The 26,766-nt window shown below is 37.5% G+C and overlaps 1 protein-coding gene across 2 annotated transcripts in view; it reads right to left on the bottom strand.

Annotated features, from left to right (window-relative positions):
- The window catches only part of LOC126193123 (dihydroxyacetone phosphate acyltransferase), a 114,668-nt gene extending 89,532 nt beyond the window's left edge, over window positions 1-25,136 (bottom strand). For both annotated transcript variants that reach the window (XM_049932661.1, XM_049932662.1), the window contains exons 1-4: window positions 24,774-25,136; window positions 23,044-23,263; window positions 19,547-19,723; window positions 19,308-19,437 (exon numbers count right to left, since the gene is read on the bottom strand). In XM_049932661.1, the coding sequence (XP_049788618.1) occupies window positions 19,308-19,437; window positions 19,547-19,723; window positions 23,044-23,235 (499 nt within the window). In that variant the 5' untranslated portion in view covers window positions 23,236-23,263; window positions 24,774-25,136. The remainder of the gene's footprint in view (window positions 1-19,307; window positions 19,438-19,546; window positions 19,724-23,043; window positions 23,264-24,773) is intronic.
- Window positions 25,137-26,766: the final 1,630 nt, after the last annotated feature.

The following is a 26,766-nucleotide window of genomic DNA, read 5'->3' as shown; positions in this document are numbered from 1 at the left end:
ATCCAGACAGATTGCCAGCCACGCTGTAAGGCTGCACTACAGACCGCAGTGCCTGCTAGCACTGCAACCCAACCGACAGTGCCGTCCCATACTTTTTCCAGGTTCCCAGTCGCTTCTCACCTCTCCTGACAACGGGAACTTCATCTATGTGGGCACCAGCTATGTATCCCACCCAGAAGGTCACTCTGTTGTATTCTTCAATGGTCACTGAAGGATATTTTCAGTTTATTTCATGCATGGACTTTTGTTCTCTAACTGTACTGGCTTAGTTCCTGTTCAGTAAACAGTGTTACATCAAGCATGCCAATCAGTCACTAACTTAGTCCACCACTCAGCAGGTCACTATAGTGAGGAAACAAATATATGGAAAATACCAAACAGAAGATGGGATATGATGACAGAACATTGTTAGTACATCTTCAGGGAATAACTGCTACGGTACTAGAGAGAGCCACAGAGAGCAAATGAGTTGCTCAGATTATGTTTCATACATTTAAATCTCAAGTGAAACACTGACTTAGCAGTTTTTGCACCCGATTTATGCAATTAGCAGGTTTTGCAAATGTATCACTCCAATTACAAAACAAACATTCAGTTGCAAAATCCAATATTCGGTGACATGTTAGAAATGACAGAAATGTGGAGTTTAATTATTGTGAATATAAACAGAATATGTTTTATTTCAAAGACAAGTCAGAAAATTCTACACATCTGCCATATAAAAATACAAAGGTGACATTATTTCACCAGGAAAAACTGACTTCCTTAAGGTCAAAAAGATAACAAATATGAATGTTAAACATTAGGTTTTTTTTTAGCTCCAAATCTTAGTGAAACATTGACAAAATTTTTGGCAAATAATAAAACTGGGGGAAAGTGGCATCTTCGTTAAAACAAAGAAAAAAAATGCTAGAAAATGAAATTAGTTGAAAATTGCTTTTAAAAGGCAATGACCTCAACAGTGACCATCAACTCACAATCACTTCCGACTTCTTCTTATGCGACTCTAGGAGTGCCTTCCTGCTCGTCTAACACTTCAGTGTAGAATTTGAGTTTGTCATTGGTAGCCCAGTCTTCCAAAAGCTTTGTGACATTTCCGAGTTTGGCTTCTGAAAGGTCTACACCAACTGTGATTGGTGTTGGGGCCTTTCCTTCCCTGAAATTTTTTACCCTTTTCAGGATGCTCTTCCCCTCTCTCCAGCTTCAAAATTGTAGAAGGGCTCTCCACGAACTAGACAAAGCATCTTGTTTCTGCTTTTCATGATATTATTTTTTTTTTTTTTTTTGCTTCTTGAACAAGGAAATGCCAGTTATCAGTAACTGCCACTAATCCTTCCACATATGTCATAACAATTAGTGTCAACAGTGTTATCATTGCATAACACTGCTTTAATAATACTTTTCATGTTCTTACCTTTCTGTTTTGGAAAAATTTCTTTTCCACTGATCAGGACGCTTCTTCCTTTTTTGATAGAGACTGACACCCTTGCTTTGATTCTGGTAATTTGCAACTACTACAACGATGGGCTCGACTTCTTGCAAAATTCTTACCATTTCAATTGCTCCCACTTCGTTTGTGCCATTTTCTGCATTTGAACTGTCCACAAAATCACTCCAAACATCTATGCAAATACATCTAATATATTCTACTGATCATTTGAAATGTGATTGCCGGTATTTTTTTTTTTGACAACACATTGGCAGCAAGAGCTTATTGTCGCATACGCATTCGCTACAGTGCAGCCAACCAAACTCTGAACAAGAAAAATATCCCTTCTAATCATAACAAACTGAAAGGTAGCTTTAAATCTCTAGAATGGTAAGTCTGATATCAGTTGGCATATTTGTATCTGGACATGGCACGGTGACCACCATGCCTCTTGAACTTGGCAGATTTTGCGAATTTTGGACATTTTGCAGGCTTTGCACCCGAAGACAACATTCAGTTAGTGGCTTTTGCAACTGATCACAATTTTCTAAAGCCATTTTCAATAGGTTATAGTTGGTTTTGCACCCTAAAACTTATTTGATCATGTAGTTGCTGAAAAAAAAAATCTCTATGGTAGTGTGCTCATCTCAAAATTGACAAAAAATGCATTTAGCGGCTTTTGCATCTGGGCTACTCAAATATAGTAGGGGAAGTTATAAGAACATATACTATAAGTGACTGAGGATACTAGGTGTAGGTGCTACTCAGAGATGAAGAATGGTGCTGAAAAGAAAGATGGTAGGTGTGACAGTGTGATCACTAAAGACATTGGCAGAACTGCCAAAGGACAAAACTCTCCTTCACACACACACACACACACACACACACACACACACACACACACACACACACACCCTCCTCCTCACACTCTGTCTCATCTAGTAAAATGAATTTGTGTGTGATACCCGAGAGAGTAGAGTGCCAGAGTTTGGCCCTGAAAATCCCAGGTTCAATCCTGGGTCAGAACACAGATCTTTTCTCATTCCAGTCCTTCCAGGATGGGCCCAAGTATAATCAGCCTGCTATCAAATTGAGTTTTGTGGAGCTATTTGAGGATCTATCCTGGCAGTAAAAGGCAGTCATGGCAATGGCTCCCCACTCTCCCCGTTCTAGTGCTCATACAAATGCAGTGGCTGAATATGTAGCAGTCCATCCCTGCACATACTGTTCAGTGCAATGCTGCTGAGAACTTCCCCATTGCTTATCATACCCTGCCATACTGAATTTATCTTCTTCGCTACAAATTCTGCTGATGTCTTTAAAGTTAATCCCAAGCTGAGAACAAACCTGATACTTTAGTTACAAATGAGCACTAACATACAAATGAATTATGAGGTGTGCGTCACCAATACTCCACAATCTTTTGCACTGCTTTAAGCAGAAAACAGAGAGGTGGTGGTAGGGTAGCAATCTTTGTTGCGAGAGGAAGCACTCATTATGAAAAAAATGTAAGCATTTTAAGAAGACATAATACAGAATTTGTAGCAGTTACCAACAAGTAAGGGAAAGAGAACTTAATCATCATAGGTCTCTACAGACATCCCCATGGTAGCCTACACATTTTCTGTGAAAATTTTGACGACCTACTTTTTGAAACACACCACAAACATTGCAAAGAATATGACCGGTTAAACGTTAAATTAACTGGAGATATAAAAACATGGCATGCTGTCTACTGACTACAGCTAAAAATATTGCTAGTATAGATCATTTTAATTTAAATTTCCTGATAAATGGACCCACTAGAGACTTTATAAGGATGAAATCATGCTCTGACAACATTATAATAATGTGGATCACTACATATCCAATGCATCAGTTCTGAAGCATGCCATGTTTGACCACCATGGAGTTCCAGTACATATGGAAGCTGAAAATCATCATGTCAACAGAAAAAATAAGTTGTGGAAAAAAAGTACCACCCATGATGGCAATGTTGAAAATTATGTTCAAAAACTTATAATGGCAATACTTTCAATCAATTTGCATCTGGCTTACTATTGCTTCAATACCTCGTGCCTTTACGTTAAGGGCATTCACAAAATACAAAAACATAACTGGATAAATCATGAAGTGAAATAGCCAGAAAAAAAATTAAAAATATGCAATACTGAAGGTAGAATTTAAGAAACTGTCATCATATTACGAAGGTCAACTATTACAAATGTAGGTACAATCTTAAGAAAATGAAATAACACAATAACATATTTTGAATGTAGAGCAACCACAGCCAAAGTATTCCATGTTGAATAAGAAGGACCACTATGACTATTTAAAATCCTTATTCACAGACACGACTGGTTTTGAAAACTATATTTGCATCATCATCATATGTTTGTAGTCCATCCATAACAACAATCTGTTTCAAAGCAGGTAAAAGCACATTCCCTAATATTCTCTTCACAGTATTTAAAGTTTCTAACTCACAAGCGCGCGAATGTTCATAAACAAAGAATGGGGACCATTTGTGAGTTAGAAATTTTAAACACCTTGATGAGAATGTTTGGGTATGTGCTTTTACTGGCTTGTAAACAGATTGTTTTCATGGACTGACTATAAACACCTGATGATGCAATATAGTTTGCAACACCTGTCAAGTCCTTATTATTTGAAACAGCTGCAGCGGCCCTTCCTATTCAACTAGCATAGCTGTTTCAAAAGTTCTAGATAGCTTTAGAGATTCTAAGTACGTATGATGTTGTGACCTTACCATGAAATTTAAAGTGTGTATTGTAAAATGCCAGTATCAGTTTGAACACTTTTAATGAGGATTTTTCCATCATTGGAAAAAACATCAATGACAACATTCAGTATCAACTGCCTAGGTAGAAGGGCATTCCATTTGAAGGAAGTTTGTGGAATGGAGTTCCATGTCTGTTGCACTTGGTCGGTCGATACAGGCTCTCTGTAGGGCATGTCCGATTACAACAGTGGTATGTGGGAGAGCATTATCCTGTGGAAAACACCTCCTGGAATGCTGTTCATGGCCGCACAACAGGTCAAATCACCACACTGACGTACAAATTTGCAGACAGAGTGCATAGGATAACCATAATAGTGCTTTTGCTGTCATATGGAATTGCACCCCAGACCACAAATCCAGATGTAGGTCCAGTGCGTCTAGCTTTCAGACAGACTGATTGGAGGCCCTCGACTGGTCTCCTCCTAACCAACTCACAGCCATCACTGGCATTGAGAAAGAATCAGCTTTCAACAGAAAAAACAATAGATCTCCACCCTGCTCTCCAATGAGCACTCATCTGACACCACTGAAGTGGCAAATTGTGGTGGTTTGGGGCCAGTGGAATACAAGCTACAGGGCACTTGGCTCGGAGCTGTGATTGAAGTAACGAATTTACTACAGTTCATTGTGTCACTGTGGTGCCAACTACTGCTCAAATTGCTTCTGCAGATGCAGTACAATGTGCCAGAGCAATATGCCAAACAAGATGGTCTTCCCTCTTGGTAATGCCAAGTGGTCATCCGGAGCCCAGTTATCTTGCGACCATACATTCTCGTGAATACCACTGACAACAATCATGTACAGTAGCTACGTTCCTGTCTTGTTTTTCTGCAATATAACAGAAGGAGTATTCAGCTTCTTGTAGCCCTATTACACGACCTAGTTCAAACTCAGTGAGGTGTTGATACTGACGTCTTTGTCACCTTACAGGCATTCTTGACTAACATCAATTCCCCATTTTCAGTCTCAAAGGTAACTAACACTCATTACCATTACAGCATGTATTTAAAGCAAGCCTGATTTGAATCCTCATAGTGGCACTAATTTCACCACTCTTGTGCGACTTGTGTGGAATTTGAATGATCATCTCCCAGATGGAGAAACATGCCTACCAACTTTCATTTATGTCACAACTCCTCCTTGACTTTGCAATTCTTTTCTATCATGTACACAGACCTAAAAAAAAACTTGAACTTGCAAGGCTATGATAAGCTGTCTAATAGCATATTAAAATGGTTGGGAACAACAAGTTTTACGCCTTGTTAAGCAGTAAATGATATAATTCTGAGGTAGTTACCACTCAATCTAGAAATATCACAACACAAATTGAAAACTACTGATCACTCTCAGTTTTCCAAAGGCAACTGAGAAAGTTATCTGTACTAGGCAAATGACATCTCAGCACTAACACATATTCAAAAATTAAAATAGCTTCATGCAGAATAAGTTAATATCTGTACCTGTAGCACTTCTAATTGATAGCAATAGTCACAGATAGCACATCTTGAAAAATCACTTAACATTATCAACACCAGTCAGTGCACAGTATCCATATCTCCCATAAAACTGCACAATATTGTGTCTTGCAGGGGGTCATGTCTCAGGTTCCAGTGATCACAGAGATAAGGGGGCAAGCCTTTTGGATAGTCCTCGGCCTAGCGACCACTTGCTTAGCTACCAGAAGAAAGGGTATACCGTAGCTACCCTACAGTACAGGGTCAAGATTTACATATTACACACTTCCTCCAGCCTATGCAAATTGAGAAATTTGGTTGGTTCTTTTGCATTAGGTGTGGTCTATGGTGGACCTTTGGCTGCTTATAAAAGCACCATCTGTCCACGGGCAGTTCCTGAGGAAACCACATAAAAAAATAAATTTGGGTGTGAAATATACCAATTGGGGGGATGGCTACTCCTATAAATTCTACTCTCAGCAAATCATCAAAATTTTTACCAAGTGTCCTTAAGATGTTATTGTCAGGGAACGCTGAAACTTTTCCAGTATCATCAATGTTACCGAGATACAGGGGTTCAAATTTATCGTACTTATGGATGTAATATCCGGTCCGAGGCATAAATGTAATTTTAAGTGACATGTGAACACACGACAAGGGTTCTAGGGTCATCGCAAGAGTTCCGAGGTCATCAAACTGTGTTTTTAGTCAGCAATTTTTCCAGCAATAACATTTTATGACATGCTGCCTCTGTATAATGAGCACTTGATACATAGACAAATATGCCCAAAGCAGTATTGCAGTGACAAAGTTCTTGACATTTCTGAAAAGAACTTAAAATGACGATCTTAAAATGACTACCAAAAATTATGCAGACCTGGTGGAGTGCAAACTCAATATAATATATCTAATAACATTTCTACTCTTAATATACAAATCTTAAGCTGGGCATTTTTAAAGAATTGTGATCAATGAGAAAACTATCCAGCCAAAATATAAAGCATATGATTCTGTGTTAACTTTACATTATGCGTACTTATTTGTTGTTCATATGTGTCGAAGTACATAAGTGTGTCAAAGTAGATAAACTGCCAAAACATTACTGACCTACAGAATTAATTTTATATATGCAGCACATCCTGCTGTAAAAGGGAAAAAGAAGGAAACTGGCAGAATAAGGCTGGTGTTGGAGCACAGAAAAAGATAAATATGTTCCTCCTAAAGACTCTGACAGGAAAAGCGGGAGAGCCAGCTGCCTAAATCCTCATTCCATCTTCATTACCAAACATTTTCGCGTGTAAACATATTCACACTTTCTTGTGCTGAAAGAGAGTAGCAGAGAAACAGTAGCAGTGTACGAGAATTGAAACAGTGCCAGTGGGAAAGAAAAGGAGAGGATGCAGTGATGGAGGGGTAGTCAAAGTGGCAGTAAAAGAGAAAGAGAGGTGGATGGAGACAGAAGCAGTGGGAGAAAAAGATAGTGTAGACAGTGGAAACGAAAAATACGTATGAGCAGAGACCATACATAGGCTTGGAGAGACTGGACTTTCCCAGACCAGCAAACTTTTAACATGTAGGTATGGGGATGGCTGCAGTTTGCACTAAAATTTTAAACATGTGAGTATAGGGGAAAAAATAAGTAGGCGCATCTATAATTTTTGAGCTACCAAGAATCATGGAGACAGTGGCAGTGGGAATGAAAGAAAAAAGAAGACAGTGAAAGTGAGAGAAGAGACAATGGCAGTGAGGTATACTCTAACTCAATGTGAGGAAAAGGAGAAATCAGTGTGACATCAACATATACAGACAGTGGCAGTGAGAGGGAGGTTCCGAGTATGAAGGTTTAGCTACAAAGAGAGACTGGGTAAAAGCATTTAGAATGTTCTGTGTTAATAGGATGTGAATGCCAAAATTTATGGTGAGGAATGTGGAATGAGGCAGCTGGTTCCCAACTTTTCTGTCAAAGTCTTTTGAAGAGGAACATATTCATCTTCCTTGTGTTCCAACAGGAGCATTTTTCACTGATCATCATATTACTTGACAAGCTATGGATCCTGAGGATCAAGTGTGTCAGACAGGTCTAACAGGTAATACTGAGCGCATACACTTCAGGGAAGAACAAATGGTGAGAGGCTTGTTTCACTGACAAAAATGACAAAATACCCAAACAGGCAGACACTTCAATACAGATGCCAACTATCCTTCAAAGTATCCTTACGAAGTGTCAAGGATCAATATTAAATGAGAAATCTAGGGATATACTTCAGCCTCACAACTTTCTCTCCCGTAGAGACCCCCAACACAAAATTAGTCTAATTACCAGCGACATAGAAGCCTTTAAGGAGTCATTTTACAGCATTCCATACAAAAAAATGCAATGGGGAAAATCCCTAATACATACTTGGTATGGTGGTAAATAATCCCTCCCGTGCACTTCACAGTGGTCTGCAGTATATGGATATGGATTACAGGAACTGCCTATGACTTGATAAAGTTGTCTACGAGCAACAGGAAACAACAACACAAAAAATTACAGCATATATAAAAATTGGCCACAAGCGAATAGAGGTCGTGCACTGACGGTTCCACGCATTCCATGACACACAGCTCATCCTTCACAATATTCAGATTTTCTCCATTACTTGTACTGTGAAACCCTACTTCTTGACACAGTTCATGATTCTAGGTCAACGGGAAGTACCCTACAGGTTGTAAAGAGCGAGTTTGAATGTATCAAATTATGTGACATAAATGGCTGTATCTTACGATTGTTTTGACTTCAATATTCTACACCATCATAGGTCCACAGATCTCAGTGGACAACATAAAATTTTACTTAATACATGGAGACATTAATGAGAAAAAGGGGTCTTCACAGACAGACAGACTAAGTCTGAGAACAAATAACAAACAGAATTTTTTTTTTTTTTGTTTGATATACCTACAAGATTACACTATTCAGATTTTTTCTTTACTTGTACTGTGAAACCTTGCTTCTTGCAAATTTCATGATTCTAAGTGAACAGGAAGTATGCTATAGGCTTCAACGAGTCAGTTTGCGAGTATCACAATATGTGACAAAAATAGTCGTATCTTTTGATTGCACTGACTTACAAGCTTCAATTTTTTTATGCTACCAAGGGACAATAGATCTTAGTATGTGACTTACATTTCAACTTGATACATCAACCCATTCCTGTAAAAATGGGCTCTCAACAGACAAACATACAGACAGGTGGGCGGACAAAAAGAGAGACCCTATAAGGGTTACATTTTTACCAACTGAGATACGGAACCCTAAAATGGTGAAAACTGGACAACTCATAAGAATCATAATCCACAACCATTTCAGGCAGGACATGTTTACACATTCCTTTGTCTGTTAGTTAACAAAGCATATATGCGATGAACATGGTTAGCTAATTCCAAGGACAGATACTGAAAGAGTTCTTTGTTTTCATCCAAAATGACTTGTGGTCTAAGCTGCCGGAGATGGCAGTAGAGAGAGAGAGAGAGAGAGAGAGAGAGAGAGAGAGAGAGAGAGAGAGAGAGAGTGTGTGTGTGTGTGTGTTGAAGAAGGCTTAGGCCAAAAGCTAACTGTGTAACAGTCTTTTTGTTGTGCCTATCTGCAACACAATGTATCATCTTCATGGTGAATAGCACTTTATCCTTTTCTTAATATTGTTGAAATGAACAGAAAATTTATGTTAGTAAATATTCCATTTTTGTAATGTTACATAATCTACTATGGGAAGAAAAAAATTACTATAATACCGTCCTTAAGGTAATGTTATCATCAACCTGTAAGTTGGTTTGAACACCATACCCATGGCCACAATGTAGGGGCTATGCCCTTGCCTTATTCCAACCTCTGAACTGACTGACCCACCTAGTTACAGGGGGGCCTACAGCTTCAAGTGAAATCCAAATCATATTGCAACTTGACTTTTTTTCACATTAATGAACAAAGCCAAAGTTGAAATAAGTGATAACTGGCAGATAAAATTCCTAGGACCGACTGTGGGTCAAACCTTTGGATTTGTAGTATAGCTGCTTACCGCTGAGTCACAAGCATTTTAACAAATGGTAAATATGTAGCAACCTCAAAATGATGTATATTATTATTATTTCTTTCCTTTCTCAGACCTTAGGTCTGGTTCGAAATGAAAGTGACGCGGACCTTGATCAAGCGTCACTTCCCTTTAACTGTACGGTATATGCTACATTGCGTTTAGGAACTTTCGGGTAATTGAACATGTATCAATAATTACGGATTTCTGTAGTTGTATATATATGTTTGGATGTAGCTGTATTGCGTTGATGTACTGGTGGATATTGTGTGGTATGACTCCTGTAGTTGATAATATAATTGGTATGATGTCAACTTTATCCTGATGCCACATGTCTTTGACTTCCTCAGCCAGTTGGATGTATTTTTCAATTTTTTCTCCCGTTTTCTTTTGTATATTTGTTGTATTGGGTATGGATATTTTGATTAGTTGTGTTAATTTCTTCTTTTTATTGGTGAGTATGATGTCAGGTTTGTTATGTGGCGTTGTTTTATCTGTTATAATGGTTCTGTTCCAGTATAATTTGTATTCATCACTCTCCTCTACATTTTGTGGTGCATACTTGTATGTAGGAATGTGTTGTTTTACAAGTTTATGTTGTAAGGCAAGCTGTTGATGAATTATTTTTGCAACATTGTCATGTCTTCTGGGGTATTCTGTATTTGCTAGTATTGTACATCCGCTTGTGATGTGATCTACTGTTTCTATTTGTTGTTTGCAAAGTCTGCATTTATCTGTTGTGGTATTGGGATCTTTAATAATATGCTTGCTGTAATACCTGGTGTTTATTGTTTGATCCTGTATTGCAATCATGAATTCTTCCGTCTCACTGTATATATTGCCTTTTCTTAGCCATGTGTTGGATGCGTCTTGATCGACGTGTGGCTGTGTTAGATGATACGCGTGCTTGCCATGTAGTGTTTTCTTTTTCCAATTTACTTTCTTCGTATCTGTTGATGTTATGTGATCTAAAGGGTTGTAGAAGTGGTTATGAAATTGCAGTGGTGTAGCAGATGTATTTATATGAGTGATTGCTTTGTGTATTTTGCTGATTTCTGCTCGTTCTATAAAGAATTTTCTTAAATTGTCTACCTGTCCATAATGTAGGTTTTTTATGTCGATAAATCCCCTTCCTCCTTCCTTTCTGCTTAATGTGAATCTTTCTGTTGCTGAATGTATGTGATGTATTCTATATTTGTGGCACTGTGATCGTGTAAGTGTATTGAGTGCTTCTAGGTCTGTGTTACTCCATTTCATTACTCCAAATGAGTAGGTCAATATTGGTATAGCATAGGTATTTATAGCTTTTGTCTTGTTTCTTGCTGTCAATTCTGTTTTCAGTATTTTTGTTAGTCTTTGTCTATATTTTTCTTTTAGTTCTTCTTTAATATTTGTATTATCTATTCCTATTTTTTGTCTGTATCCTAGACATTTATAGGCATCTGTTTTTTCCATCGCTTCTATGCAGTCACTGTGGTTATCCAATATGTAATCTTCTTGTTTAGTGTGTTTTCCCTTGACTATGCTATTTTTCTTACATTTGTGTGTTCCAAAAGCCATATTTATATCATTGCTGAATACTTCTGTTATCTTTAGTAATTGGTTGAGTTGTTAATTTGTTGCTGCCAGTAGTTTTAGATCATCCATGTATAGCAAATGTGTGATTTTGTGTGGGTATGTTCCTGTGATATTGTATCCATAATTTGTATTATTTAGCATGTTGGATAGTGGGTTCAGAGCAAGGCAGAACCAGAAAGGACTTAATGAATCTCCTTGGTATATTCCACGCTTAATCTGTATTGGCTGAGATGTGATATTATTTGAATTTGTTTGGATATTAAGTGTGGTTTTCCAATTTTTCATTACTATGTTTAGGAACTGTATCAATTTAGGATCTACTTTGTATATTTCCAATATTTGTAGTAACCATGAGTGGGGTACACTATCAAAAGCTTTTTGGTAATCAATGTATGCGTAGTGTAGCGACCTTTGTTTAGTTTTAGCTTGATATGTCACCTCTGCATCTATTATCAGTTGCTCTTTACATCCTCGTGCTCCTTTGCAACAGCCTTTTTGTTCTTCATTTATAATTTTGTTCTGTGTTGTATGTGTCATTAATTTCTGTGTAATGACTGAAGTTAATATTTTGTATATTGTTGGTAGGCATGTTATGGGGCGATATTTAGCTGGGTTTGCTGTGTCTGCTTGATCTTTAGGTTTCAGATAAGTTAGTCTATGTGTAAGTGTATCAGGGAATGTGTATGGGTCTGCAATGTAACTGTTAAATAATTTAGTTAGATGTGAATGTGTTGAGGTGAACTTCTTTAGCCAGAAATTTGCTATTTTATCTTTTCCAGGGGCTTTCCAATTGTGAGTAGAATTAATAGCTTGGGTGACTTCATGTTGCAAAATTATCACTTCAGGCATTTGTGGTATCATCTTGTATGTGTCTGTTTCTGCTTGTATCCACCGTGCATACCTGTTATGTTGTACCGGGTTTGACCATATGTTGCTCCAGAAGTGTTCCATGTCTGTTATGTTTGGTGGATTGTCTATTTTAATGTGTGTGTTATCTATTGTCTGGTAAAATTTCTTTTGGTTTGTGTTGAATGTTTGGTTTTGTTTCCTTCTATTTTCACTTTTTTTGTATCTCCTAAGTCGTTTGGCCAATGCTTGTAATTTCTGCTTCTTCTCATCTAATTGCTCTATCGCTTCTTGTTGTGAGATTTTACCTAACTTTTTTCGTTTTTTTCTCTGACATTTCATTTCTTATAAATTGTGTTAGCTGCCCGATGTCCTTTCTCAGTTTTTCTATTCTGATCTGTAGCCTGTGTTGCCATGCTGGTTTTGTGGGTTTCTTCTGTGTGTTGGTTGGTTCTGATCTCTGCCTAGTGTGTATATTTAGTGTAATGAGTGCTCCTATATAAACCAGTAGTTGTAACTCTTCCATAGTTGTGTTTTCATTTATTTTGTTGTGTATGATTGTGTTGAAAGTTTTTATTGTTGTTTCGACTGGTGGGTTACTTGGCAGTCTATGCAAGAATGGTCTAATGTCTGTATTTGTGTCTTTGTATTCTATATATGTCAGCTGAAATTTTTCTTCTATATCTAACATGTGTGTCACTTCGTGTTCTATTTGTGCTTGTTCTAGTGGCTGTCGTAAGATTTCGTTTTCCTCTGATTGTTTAATTGATGCGTGTTGTTCTTTGTTTGTTTGCTCTGGGATGTTTGAGTCCATTACTGTATTTTCTTCTTCTTTTTCTGATTGCACATTATTTCGTTCCAGTATTTGTTGTACTTGTTGTTTGATGTTTTCCAATTCTGACTGGGGTATCCTGTTATTTTTTATTATTACACGGATCTGATCAGCTAGTCACTGTTCTGTTAAAAATTTTAATTCTGGGTATCTGGTAATAAATGTTGTGTATACTTGTGATCTGTATCCAGTTGTGTTGGTTCCTAGGTTTGTTGCTTGGTAATAACAGAACATGAGGTGTCGATTAACTTCATCTGACCATCTCATCCTCTGCCTTTGTTTTCCTTCTAGGGTGGTTGCAGGAAGCATATCCTGAAAAACACCCCTATTTGGATTTAAATCATTTTCCAGTTGGCTAGCAGTGTCGTTACCATTGTGGGTGGGCATAGGGTTCACGCGTCGTCCCCGACCATGACGGCGCTTGTCCGAGGCTTCTTTAGTTCTGTCCTGAACCAACTCATCACACTAAAAGGGGGGTTAGCCCTATTAGTGGTTTGTTCTTTTCGTCGCCTTTTACGACTGGCAGAACATACCAGAGGCCTATTCTTATTATTATTATTATTATTATTATTAAACATGTTTGCTTTGAGGACAGTGATTAATTTGAATGTTGCATGATTAATCATACGTTTCTTATTTCTTCTTCTTTTTCTGTTTTCAGAGGCTCTTAACTCTTTGGCTGTGTTTCTGTTTCCTTTGCTTTGTCCATATTTTTCCTCTTTTCTTCCTTTCTTTTACTTCAAATTTCGTGTTCATGTTTGTTTCTGTACTTTCATTTATCATTTCAGTACTGATCCCTGCTTGTATTAACTCTTCTACTTCTAGTCGACATTTCCTGATCATGTCTCAGTCTGTCTCCACATTCATATAATTCTTTTGTTGGTCTCTTCAGCCGTATGCCACCTCTATGTATTCCGAGGTTTTTTTTTTTGTCTCTGCAATGTGGTCATTTCTGACGCATAGAGTGCTTCTGGTAGTACAACTGCATTGTAGCACCTGAGTTTGACCTGTCTCAAAAGATCTTTTCTTTCTTTTTTTACTGTAGTGTACTCACGTCAGTTTGTGCGCTTTTTGAAGTTTTTCTGTTATTTCTACATTGGATGCCTTGTTTGATCCTCTTATTTGTATATATTATCCAAGATAGTTTAATTTTTCCACTCTGTTGACCTTTCTGTATTTTGTGTACATGACTTGGTGGTAGTTGTTCTTTCTTTCCGTGTATTGTGTTTTTTTCATGTGGTATCTGTAGACATATTTTTGGCACAGACTTCAAGTACGCATTCCAGTAATTCTTGTCTTTTTGTTGTTGCGTACTGACAGGTCATCTGCAAATATCACACATTTTATGATGATCTTGATTGCACATGTTCTTCCTAACTGAATTCCTTTTACTTTTTCTTCCCACTGTTTGATAAATTTGTCCAAGCTGATGTTCAATAAAAGTGGTGAGAGACCATTTTCTTGTCCGACCCTGTACATATCTCAAATGGGTCTGAGATCTCTCCCATATATTTTATTTTGGACATGGTGTCTGTACAAGTCTGTTGTCTGAGTGTTCTTCAAGTCCACAGATGTGACTACGGTGGTGTTGTCCGACCTTCAGGAGTACTCACTGGTTCCAAATCTGTTCAATACAGGGCCTTCCTTTCCTGAAGCCTCCTTGATATTCGCTTGTCTTTGTGTTAGCTTGTGGTACTGGTATGTTGACTAATGTCTTGGAAAGAATTTTGTAGGTTACCTCTTTAGTTATTAGAGTGTCTAGTCACACCTTTCTGTGAAGCAGGTGAATCAACATACATTTCCATTCCTGTGGATGTTCTCTGTATTCCATATTTCTGTGAAAATTTTATGGAGTTCCTTTGTGATGTTTTGGTCTCTGAATTTCCAAATCTCAGAGATAATGCTGTCTTCTCCTGGGGCTCTGTTGTTTTTTAGTTGTTTTATTATCTCTTTTACCTCTGTTATTGCAGGTGGTTTCAAACCTGGGTCTGGTACCATTTTCATGAAGTGTAATTTTTCCTCAGGAATTTATCAGAATAGTTTTTTAAGAATTTTGCAGTATTCTTTAGTATTTGTTTAAAGAGATCCATCTGTTCTTTTGAAACAGATATTTGGAGGCTGATAGACCTTTATATATTTCCTGAAAATTCATTTAGTCTTCTTTTGTTATTTGTCCTTTTCACTCTTGTAACATTTTTCAAGGACTGTTTCTGGAATTTGAGAAACCCCACCATGTCTCTGCTGTTCTGCTACTACTAAACTTCTTCCAGGCCTGGAGTCAATATTCAGTGGCCTGATCAGAAGCAGCGTTCCACCATCTATGTTCCATTTCCTAGGTGGTTGACCCCAATGAACTGCCTTCTGAACTGTCTTCACAAGGTCTGTACACTTTTTTGTTAACTTTGATTAATTTCTTCAATAATTTTGTTTTTGTTTACCTAAAAAAAAAGGGGGGGGGGGACCCTGCATTCATGTAGGCTGTTTTGCCAACAATAATGCACTAACTGATCAGTTTGAGGAAGTACCTCTTGGAATAAATTAAAAACAAATGACGCATACTCAATCTCGCTACTAATCAATGAATCACTGCAGTCCAAGTGGTGTTGAAACAGAATACAGACCGATACAGATTATTTAACACTGGCAGAATATACACCAATCCAAGACATTAACATCTATAATTATTGAGCTCCAATAATTAAATGACAAGGGAACCCATCCAAAACTACAGTAAAACATTTGGAATAGGTCCAGTCAGGATAAGGGTAATTGTGGGAATGAAGAGAAAACATCTTTAAAAATTAACAGAACAGTGTGAAATAACAATCATGAATTTATGATACATCCTTGTACATCCATTCATATAAATTTGAAGAAAATTCTTTACAGAGCATTATGACTTTTGTCATAATATGTAACCTTCACATACTTTTTGTTTTTCATTTTCTTTAAGGGATACGGGTAGAAATAATGGACTAACACAGTAATCACAGATACTTTCTACGACTTTGCTATGTACAAATTATGCAGTTAGTAAGTACTTTAAGGCTAATAAAATGGTATTTGTAACAATAATATGTGAAAAGGGAGTCTCTTATTTGGAATTAAGAAGATAGCTTTATAAAATATAGGTACAAAGCTGGGCATCCATGATGCCCTTTCATCTCCTGATAGTTAAAAGTCTCTCTTTTGTTAAAATTTTACACAAATAGCAAGCCTTAGTGCACAATCAGTACACAATGTCAAAAGCCAGTTAACAAACATTTGTGACAATACCTCAATCATCCCTGTACAATTAGTGTAAGTTGAGAAAAAGGAATGTTGACTTGAGAAATACGAGGTGTGTTTTTTAAGTGAGTACCATTTTGAAATTTAAAAAAAAGATATGCTAAGATATCTCAATAATTTTATTTTTACAAGAAAGCCTGTACCTTAATCCACTTTTCTACATAATTTGCATCAATATTGAGGCACTTGTCATAACTCTGTACCAGTTTTTGAATACCCTCCTCATAGAAGTCTGTCGCCTGACTTGTTAACCACTGCATCACCACTGTTTTGACTTTGTCATCGTCTTGAAGACGCTGGCCGCCCAGGTGTTTCTTCAAGTGCAGGAACAGATGGTAGTCACTGGGCACAAGATCGGGGCTGTACGGAGGATGATCTACAGTTTCCCATCGAAAAGATGCGATGAGATCTTTGGTCTGATTCACCACATGCGAACGGGCATTGTCTTGCAGCAAAATGATGCCCTTGCTCAACTTGCCACACCTTTTGTTCTGAATTTAACGGCGCAGATTGTACAATGTCTTACAGTAAGCTGCTGCACTGATTGTCTCATTACGAGGCAGAAATTCCACAAGCAATACTCCTTTTCTGTCCCAAAAAACTGTGCATATGATTTTCCAGTCAGAAATTGTTTGCTTAAACTTCACTTTTCTGGGCGAAACTGAATGCCACAATTGCATGGACTGTTGCTTTGATTCTGGTGTGACGTAGGCAACCCATGTTTCATCGCCCGTAACAATTCGGCTTAAGAAATCATCACCGTCGTCGTGGTACCGCTCAAGGAAAGTCAATGCACTGTCTAAACGTTTGGTTTTGTGCACATCCGTCAACATTTTCGGTACCCAACGTGCACACAATTTTCAGTAATTCAAGTGCTCGGTCACAATGTCAAACAAAACACTACGACAAACATTAGGAAAGTCATCCTGCAAGGGGGAAATCGTAAAGTGTCTGTTTTCTCTCACCTTATTGTCCACTTCCTGCACCAAACTTTCACTAACAACCGAAGGACGCTCACTCCGTTGTTCATCATGCACATTTGTGCGGCCATCTTTAAATGCTCTCACCCACTTTTTACCATTCCATCATTCATAATGTTTCCTCCGTAAACTGCACAGATCTCACTATGAATATGATCGCTTTTAGGCCTTTAGCACTAAGAAATCTTATAACAGCCCATACTTCACAGTCAGCGGGACTCACGATTATCGGAGGCATCTTAAACACTCAGTACACAACATAAACAAGGAAGAATTGACTGTAATGGTGTCAGTGCATAGACAATAGATGTAGGTACCCAGTGCGCATGTGCAGAACGCCGACCGCAGCGCTGCGGCCACAGTGTGACAAAATGGTAATTACTTAAAAAACACGTCTCGTAATATGTATGATAATGTTATGCAAAACCCTACAAACCATACCGAAACCATTTAATAATGTGTAATTGATACTGGCCTTTGTCTTAGTATTGGAAAGGCCATGGTCTTATTCCAATGTCAAGTCAACTCCACTCCACTACTAGGCATTCTACAAATCTGAATGTGACTTGCAATTTAAATTTAGGTTTATATATTTCGCTTATTAATATATTTTTCATTTATTACAGTATGGTTTAAATTTAAATTGTTCAGTTTGAGTCTCTGTTACATTTCTGTATGAAACCATGTTGTACGGTCTTCTACATTATTTAGTATGCTGTTTGGAATTTTTCGAGTCTTAATTTCAAACTAAGAATAAGTCGTGTCTGTGTGTGTGTGGGTGTGTGTGTGTGTGTGTGTGTGTGTGTGTGTGAGAGAGAGAGAGAGAGAGAGAGAGTTAATGCACATTAATATTTAAAGGTAAGTTATTTACAAACAACAGGATATGGATCCAGCACCAGACCTTTAAAGTCTCCAAAAGAAAATAAATTGACTGTATCTGATGTTGTTGTTATTCTTCATTTCTTTCTGGGGAATATACAACTTGTCACAGTGCAAGGACACATCCAAAGATCAAATAACAGGCACACACTAATAAGTCAGAACAAACAGTTCTTTAGAAGTCTTTATTTTGTTTGTCAAGGTAGTGTACTGTTATCATTTTGTCAAAGTTAGTTTGAGATTATAGTTATCTTTTACACTGCACAATGTGTTAAAAAAACTGAATTCATCAAACAGAAACTGCCTCAATCCACAACAACATGTTTAGTCTTGTAACAATCTTTCTCAGTTAATACTAAGTAGTGTTCATCAACCTGAAAGTTTGCGTAATGACATTTCCACTCTGCAGCGGAGTGTGCACTGATATGAAACTTCCTGGCAGATTAAAACTGCGTGTGGACTGAGACTTGAACTGAGGACCTTTGTTTTCCCCATACAAGTGTTCTACTGACTGAGCTACCCAAGCATGACTCACGACCTGTCCTCACAGCTTTACTTCCGCCAGTATCTGATCTCCTACCTACAAAACTTCATAGAAGTTTTCCTGTTAAACTTGCAAGACTTCCTCTCGAAAGGTAAAGGTCCTGAGTTTGAGTCTTGGTGCGGCACACAGTTTTAATGTGCCAGGAAATTTCAACCAGAAAGCCAGTTTGAACACTGCAGTACTTTACTATGTATGTTTCTAGTATTGGAGGTAGTGTGCTATTGCCTTCCTCCAATCTTCAAATTGACTTTGCCCAGCCAGACAGAGATGCTCTGTTTAACAAAGATTCCAAAACCATGCTGCAATTCTATATCTTTTCCACTGAAAAAACCAGTAGGTGACAGAGAAAAATCCCAGGATTGACAGGGGATGAAACACAGGACCTTCTGATCTGTAGTCTAGCACTTTACCACTACGCCACTGAGCCCCACTATGAGTGAGAACAATAAAAAAATAATTTCAAAAACATAGCAAATTTGTGAAGTCAATAAATATAAAATATAGGTAAATTCCAAGTACATTTCAAAAGCACACATACAAGAATCTTTTAAAAGTTACAAGTTTTCTTCCAATATTAGGTAACTGAGGATGTAAAATCACTTACCCATTCCTGCTGCTATTACTGGGATATCTATGTCATAGTGAAAGCACAGATATGACATCAAAATAAAATCAGCATAGCTGCGATGACTGGGAGCAAAAATAACTGGATTATTTCCCATCACAGACTTCACCTTTTAAACACAAAAATTAATTTCAGTACTGAAATTGCAAATAACGTACAATATGTAATAACACAAATGGACATATAGGAACCACAAGAAAATAATGTGTTGTAATTACTTTCTCTATACTGCTTTCATTCACGAGCAATGCAGAATAACTCTGTTTTAGAATTCTCAGCAGCAGCACACCAAGCCAACGAATGACAGGCATACTCTTGTCATAGCCGATTTCATTTAGGATGTTGTTGACAGTCTTGTACACTTCCTCTTTGGTTGTACTCCGTTCATTTGCAACCTGGACAACATAAAAAATTTATCTTTTTTAATGAGGCTTTTCTTCTCACCATTCGTCTAAAATGACATTTCTGGTGTACACCATCTGCCCCTCATATGTAGACAACAATACAAATTTTTTGAGTGTACAAATATACCTACCACTTTGCACCTGAGAAAGTAGAAGCAAACTTCTTTCCATTCTCTTGGAACAAAAAACTACTCATTTCTTGAATACAATGGGATTCCATTCATGGAGTAGCAATATAAGAAAAATATCTGATAAACTTTCCTTAGGTTTGTGAGGAATGAATGAGAACTAATGTTAGATAACAAAAAATGCTGGCTGAAAAATAAACACTGGTATAAGGAAAGATAATTGCTTACCAAAAACACAACACTATGTACCAATCTGAAGGGAAAACACGAAATCAACAAAGATTCTCAACAGGTTCCAGGACACAGCTATTTAGCTCACAATATCTCACAGTGATCATCTCAACATGCACATCACTTGCATACATAAGAGCACATTATTTACAGGAAAGGACAAAGAGAGGTGGTTTTCCACTCCTACATCACCGAGTTTGAAAGTCTGTAGCAAATACTTAAGAGTAGTCTGCACTCCATGCTGTGATGCAATATTTATATGCAGGTTTTGCCAATGTGTGCATGGCAATGACCATTGCAATGGAAATGCGAGGGCTTCTGTTTCACAATATCAGCGACAATTCCCTGAATGACTAATATTGTCCCCCCCCCCCCCCCCACTTTTCCTGAGAACAATATTTCCATGGGATTTGTCACCATGTGAATGTTCTCTCTTCCCAGTGACCTTGTTGCATAATAAATTGCATTTGTTGACCTTCTTACTAAGTAGAAAATATTCTTCATGAAGTGCAACATTTCTCACCAACTATCTGCAGAAGAATTTTAGTGCGACTGAAAATCTCATATGCATGAGGTGCATAATACTTGAGTGGGGGCTTACACTCCTATCACCACCAGCAAGTAGAGTGCAAGGTGACAAGAAATTTGTGTGTAAGTGCTACTGATGGTCTGTCTGGTTTCACAGAGTGTTAACTGCTGACTCAAAGTTTATTCAGGAAAGAACCTATAAAAGTCACAGTCTCGCATATATTTGGTCGACATCATAAAACTACTGTGAAAAGACCATTTTTGTGTCATTTCTAAGTTAACTAGTGATAATGTAGCAATGATAGGCCACTAGTTTGTTCTGTTATTGAAGATAATTACTATCTGAACATGTTATTTGCAACTTGCTTGATTATACGAGGGATTTATTAGGCAACAACAGCTGGAAAGTATTCATGAGAGGAAGAAACCCTGCATATTTACCACAGCTAATGGCACAGTGCCTTAATTAAACCTACTTTGGTCTTTTGTTGGATCAGTCACAGTGGTATTGTCGATCAGCCACAAAAATCATTCAACATTTATCTATTATATTATCATGGGTTTATTTAAGGACTGAAGGGTATGAATGAAAAGTGTAAACAAAGGATGAATTGGTTTTGTTCATTGTTACCAAGACTCTCCAAGTGCTAAGGAATATTTTTAACAAGACCTGTTCATTAAAATTACAATGAAAGACAACAAGCAATTATCTTTTCATTTAATATCAACAGCATCATACTCTTTCCAAACATAGCATCCTGGGAATCATTTTACTGATTTTCCATCAGACTAACTCGTGCTCTCTCTCTTAACATTTGTCTGTTTTCTCCTGGAACACCTTGTAATTATAGTGAAAATCTTCAACTACAGAAAATATCTGGAAAGTTAGTCTCTCTTTCATTTATGTTTACAGATTTGCTATGAAATGATATATAGGCAAGGTGAGTTGAATGAGCCATATGAGGGTATCCAATAAGAGCACCTTTATCTGAATAGGCATTTAATTGTCTACAAAACTAGCTTTCATATCAAACTGTGAAGATGACAGGCCTATTCAGCAATTCATCACAACATGTGATAATTACAAATAGTTTAACTCACTGATTCATTTTGCATAATTTCATAGAATTCTCAGAAATTATGTACAGAACACAAAATCAACAAACACAAGAAAAACGAGAATCGCATAAAAGACAACAAATACATACCAGTGAACAGGAGAGACAATGATATTAAAGACTGTACGTCACTGCCACACATAAAGGATATTATTAGTGACATCTAAACTAAAGCTATAACAACAACATTAAAATGTTTAACAAAGGAAAATCAAGGATGGAATAACAACAATATGGAAAGGACAGATTGCTACTCACTATATATAGGAGACATTGAGTCACAGACTGACACAATGAAAAAGAATGCTAAACATACTCAGCTATCTGACTATGTCCTCCAACAGATGCAGAAAACTCGTACGTGTAAGTCTGATGAATGTCTTAGTCCAATAGCTGAACACATCTAGCATTCTCTTTCATTGAGCTTGTCTGTGACCCAAAAACATTTTTATGTGGTGAGTAGCACTCTATCCTTTCCAAATTGTTTGTGATGCATTTCATATTATTGTTATTCCATCCCGGATTTTCTATATTCCCAAACCAAAGTCCCTATTTAAAGTTGCAGTTCCATTGCCTTTCTCCAAACTGAAAACTGGTACTGCCAGCCAGTTCTAGGAGGTCCTACAATTTAAATGAAATACAAATCACACTGCAGGAGGTCCAGACATTTGGATTTGTAGTTAACAACTTAGCCAAAATGTAGACAAACCCCATAATCCATTAGCACGGAAATATATTTATGAAATATGTAAATGGCTCCAGAGACTACAATGAAATACGAAGTTGAAACAAGTTATGTGTATTGAGCAGGTGTTCTCTTTGTATCTAATTTTACCTTGCCTTTTGATGGTGTCTTTCTTTCTTGAAACTTATGCTATTTGGATCACAAACCCCACCCTCTCACCAGTTAGCCTGAATTTATGAGAATGTCCCTGACTTCTCCTGATCTAAGACTCTACTATTCTCCTTTCCCTACCAGTCCTTCTCAACACCTTTACCACTTTTTCCTCCAATGCCCTCAGAAGTTTTTAACTTCTTGTTTCCAACCCCAATTCTCTCCTGTCAGAACAACGAACTACTGTTTTTCTTGTTGCTATATAATACATACACTACCTCCTCAGTTGTTACCACTAGAGTCTGCATTTCACTACAGCTGACAGGAAACTTTTCTTCAATTCACTTGCCTCCCAATACTTCACTCATCACACCTTGCTGTGGATATCTTCCAACCACTATGTTGACACAATTTCTTTTAATAATCCTCAACGCACAATTTCAAACCAATGATTTGTTTTTATACACTTACTTCATCTATGACTCTCTGTACTTGAGCTGTACGTAGGACATCATCCTTAATCTTCTGTGGGCTTGTTTTGCATTTGTGTTGATAGGCTACTAAGGGATTAAATTTTTTTGACATGAACATAAAATCACTTCCCTTCCTCCGTTCCTCTAAAATGTCTTTAAATGCAGTTAATGATCTGTATGTTGCATCCATTATAGAACTTATTTGGAACTGTCTGGACCTGTACAATAAGAATTACAAAATATGAGCTTTTAAAGAAAGGATATTCAAATAAACAATTGTAATATTTACTACTTACAAGATAAATAGAACTGCAGGCACAACTACTACATTTTAGAAACCTGTAACTGAAGTTAATAGGATGGTATAAAGCAATGAAACATGAGTAAACAGTATTAGCTGCAATAAAGAACTCCTGCAGAAGAAGTTGCACTTTTTTCTATTAATTTCGGCATAATGTCAGAAAGTTGCAGTTGTTTTCCTGTAAATTAGTATCTGCAAGTTTGTTTTTTTTTTTTTTTTTTTTTTTTTTTTTTTAGGATGACAGATCAAATTTTGTGATACATAATGTTTACTGCACATATTTCATTACATTCAAATGGACCACACTTGCATAACTGAAGGGTTTGAAGGCTTATGGAGCGACAGAAAAGATGGAAAACAACACTGTTAATAAGAAGTGTTAACAGGCTATTCAACACAATAATTGGTGGTGGTGGTGAATTCACATTTGTCTGTACTGGTATGACATGGGTAGAGCTTGAATAAGAGTTGTTACAACAATGAATACAGATTTTTCTGCAACTGCTTGAGAAGATATCATTTCTGTATCAGAATGAAAGATGTCAGTTCTATAACGCCAATAAAATCCCGTAAACGGTGGAATTTCACTTTGTTCAGTAAAATTACTACAGTGAGTGTTTATAGGCAGCTTTTCCACCCGATTTCAAAATCAAACAACATCAGGGTTTCAGTTTACAAAAGCATCCTGTGACAGCTCATCCCCAGTTCGTCACTTCTCTCCTAACCACGCCCATCTTCACAACCACCATCACAGTTCAAAGTAAGACTATTTACTTGAAATAGTAAATCTGAAATAAACGGGAACAAAATAATATTCGTTGGAGGCCTCGTCTATGTACTTGTCAATTACGCTATAGAATTAGCGTTCTTATCATAAGGGTAATCTAATTAGCACAAGAATTGCAGCCAGTGTATCTTCAAAATTCATGGAACACACAAAAATATTTTCCACATGGAGGCATATCTTCAAACAGATTTGTTGACTACAACACTGTCTAATTTTACACTGTACTAGGAAAGTGCCAACAGAAAATGATTATTAAAAAAATCATACTTCCATTGATTTTGACGTTCAAAATTTATTGTGCGAGTCCCAACCAATGCTTGATCCCATACTTGCAACAAACATCAATTACAAATAATATCCTGCGCGTTTTAAATCCTTATTACTGGCATTAGGCCTATTCCTCTTTGAAACTTTCGGCCAGTCCTGCTATCATACGAATAATGACAACAAATTCGGAGTTCTGTTAACAATCTTTCGTTCACGTTCCTTTAATAATATAATCTCTGTATGAAGAAACCATTCATTTTTTTTAGATATTCTGGTGCTGAGTTACAAAACGCTACAAATCATTCCGAAAGCATCTCCATAAAATAAATGAAAATCAACACTCAAAATTGGCGAAGAAATTTACGATACCCACCTTCCTATGATTTTTGAAGCAGCGACAAACTGTTTGCCACTTGAGGTCAGCTTCTCATGGTGTGAGAGCACTTACCGCTCATTACCCGGCTTCTTTCTCACTGCTGTTTGTTTACCATAAAGTACAGTCATCGTGATGGTGTTACAGCTTTTCGTACTTTTTCAAGTTTCAATTATACAAACAAGGAAATACAAATTTTACTGACGTATCTCTGCTTATTACAAGTTTCGGGAACATAAAATTGCTTCCTACTGAGAAAACAAGCCCCTCTTCAACCTTTCATTCAAAGTTCCCACGATGTTATACGTAAAACATTCGCAGCAGCATAATGTACACACCGGCTACGGCAGCGCTAAGACTGCCAACATACAAACCGCGCAAGGCCGCTGCCAACACCCAATATCCGGCCGGCACGCACAGCCGTAGTTACATCACATCTTGGTGTATTTACGATTGTCAGTGGTACTCTGCAGCAAAGGTACTAAAAGCGTTACTTGCTTTGTAACTTCTTGCTCTACTTACCTAGTATGCAGTCGTACTGCACGACGACAGTTGTACGCAGAATCATATAAAATGGGCAGTAGAACCTTGTTAAGTGAAAGCACGCTCGTGTTTACCTAACAAGTTGGAAAACAAATCATTTCACAAGAAGGCGGCAACGGCAGTGCGTCAGGCTTCGTTTACTATGGTTTTCTCGGACCACAAGAATAGCCATAAAGAGGAAGAAAATGCATCCGTATTCAATGCCGCATGATAATTCTCCTCGTTTCGTCTGAAAGTTCATACGTTACGAAGAAGTACAAGGCTGAAAATCTTTCGTACAATTGCATGTCGTTAAAACTAAAAATACTTCCCACTCAATCAACGAACAGGCAGCGGCAAAAACGATTATTCCGGTATTTCTTCAAGCTGCTTACAGAAACATGCCTTAGCCCACGGCCTTTAGAGATCACTGCCTAGTGCCCATATATCAAATATCATCACAGATTTATACGTGTGTCTGTTTTGGCAGGGAAGGATGCGTGTTTAGGCAGTGGACCATGAGAAGACTTTTATCTCTGTTTTATGTTTTTACTAATTCGTCGGTATGCAATATTCATTGCATGTACATCGTCGTTACACAAACGCATTACACAGAATTTTTACGTAATTTATAACAGAATTACCAGAATGAGATTTTCACTCTGCAGCGAAACTTCCTGGCAGATTAAAACTGTGTGCCCGACCGAGACTCGAACTCGGGACCTTTGCCTTTCGCGGGCAAGAGCTCTACCATCCTTTTTTTCTTTTGTTTTTTTTTTTCTTTTCTGTTTTTATTATTATTATTATTATTATTATTTTCCTCGCGCTCGCCAAAATTGCCTCCATCGGCTCGGCTTCTCCGCTATTGAAAAGTCTCTGTTGAAATTAAAAATTAATCGTGTAACAGTTTGAGTCTCTTCAGTATCCATTTGGTTATTTGGTGAAACCACTATATGTGATGTGGAAATTAAACAAATGAAATCTTCTGCGGAAATGTTAGAAACTCATCACTTTCCAAGGAAGACTGAATGTGTGAAAATAAACTTGAGGATGCTGGAGTCTTCCGCAGCAAGAAGGAACAACTCTTCTCTTCCTCTTACATGGGAAAGTCAAACATAACATAAACATGTCTTCTTTTCAAATAAACGAATCTTACTAAATAAATAAATAAGAAAAGAATAATTAGAATTTGAATATTAGATCTGCGAAATTCGACGGGGTTCTTGTAGAACAGTCTCGTATTGCTGTCGACAGGAGAGGCATCGTCCCCCAAAGCGTCACCACTGTCGGGGTGGTCCGTTGCATATTCGTGGCTGTTCGATCTCCGCAATCCGAATCCTAATTGCGGCTGTCATAGTTCTGAAAGGGCCATCCAGCAGTATTTTCGTACTGCAACGTCGCCCTGAAGGAATATCTCTCTACGTTAACGTTCGGAGTAGAAAGCATACTTTTCTCTATATTTGTCTATTCG

The sequence above is a fragment of the Schistocerca nitens genome, chromosome 1, assembly GCF_023898315.1.
Source record: "Schistocerca nitens isolate TAMUIC-IGC-003100 chromosome 1, iqSchNite1.1, whole genome shotgun sequence".
Taxonomy (NCBI): Eukaryota; Metazoa; Arthropoda; class Insecta; order Orthoptera; family Acrididae; genus Schistocerca; species Schistocerca nitens.
Note: the sequence above shows the minus strand (reverse complement) of the source record. Positions and strands in the feature narration are given on the sequence as shown.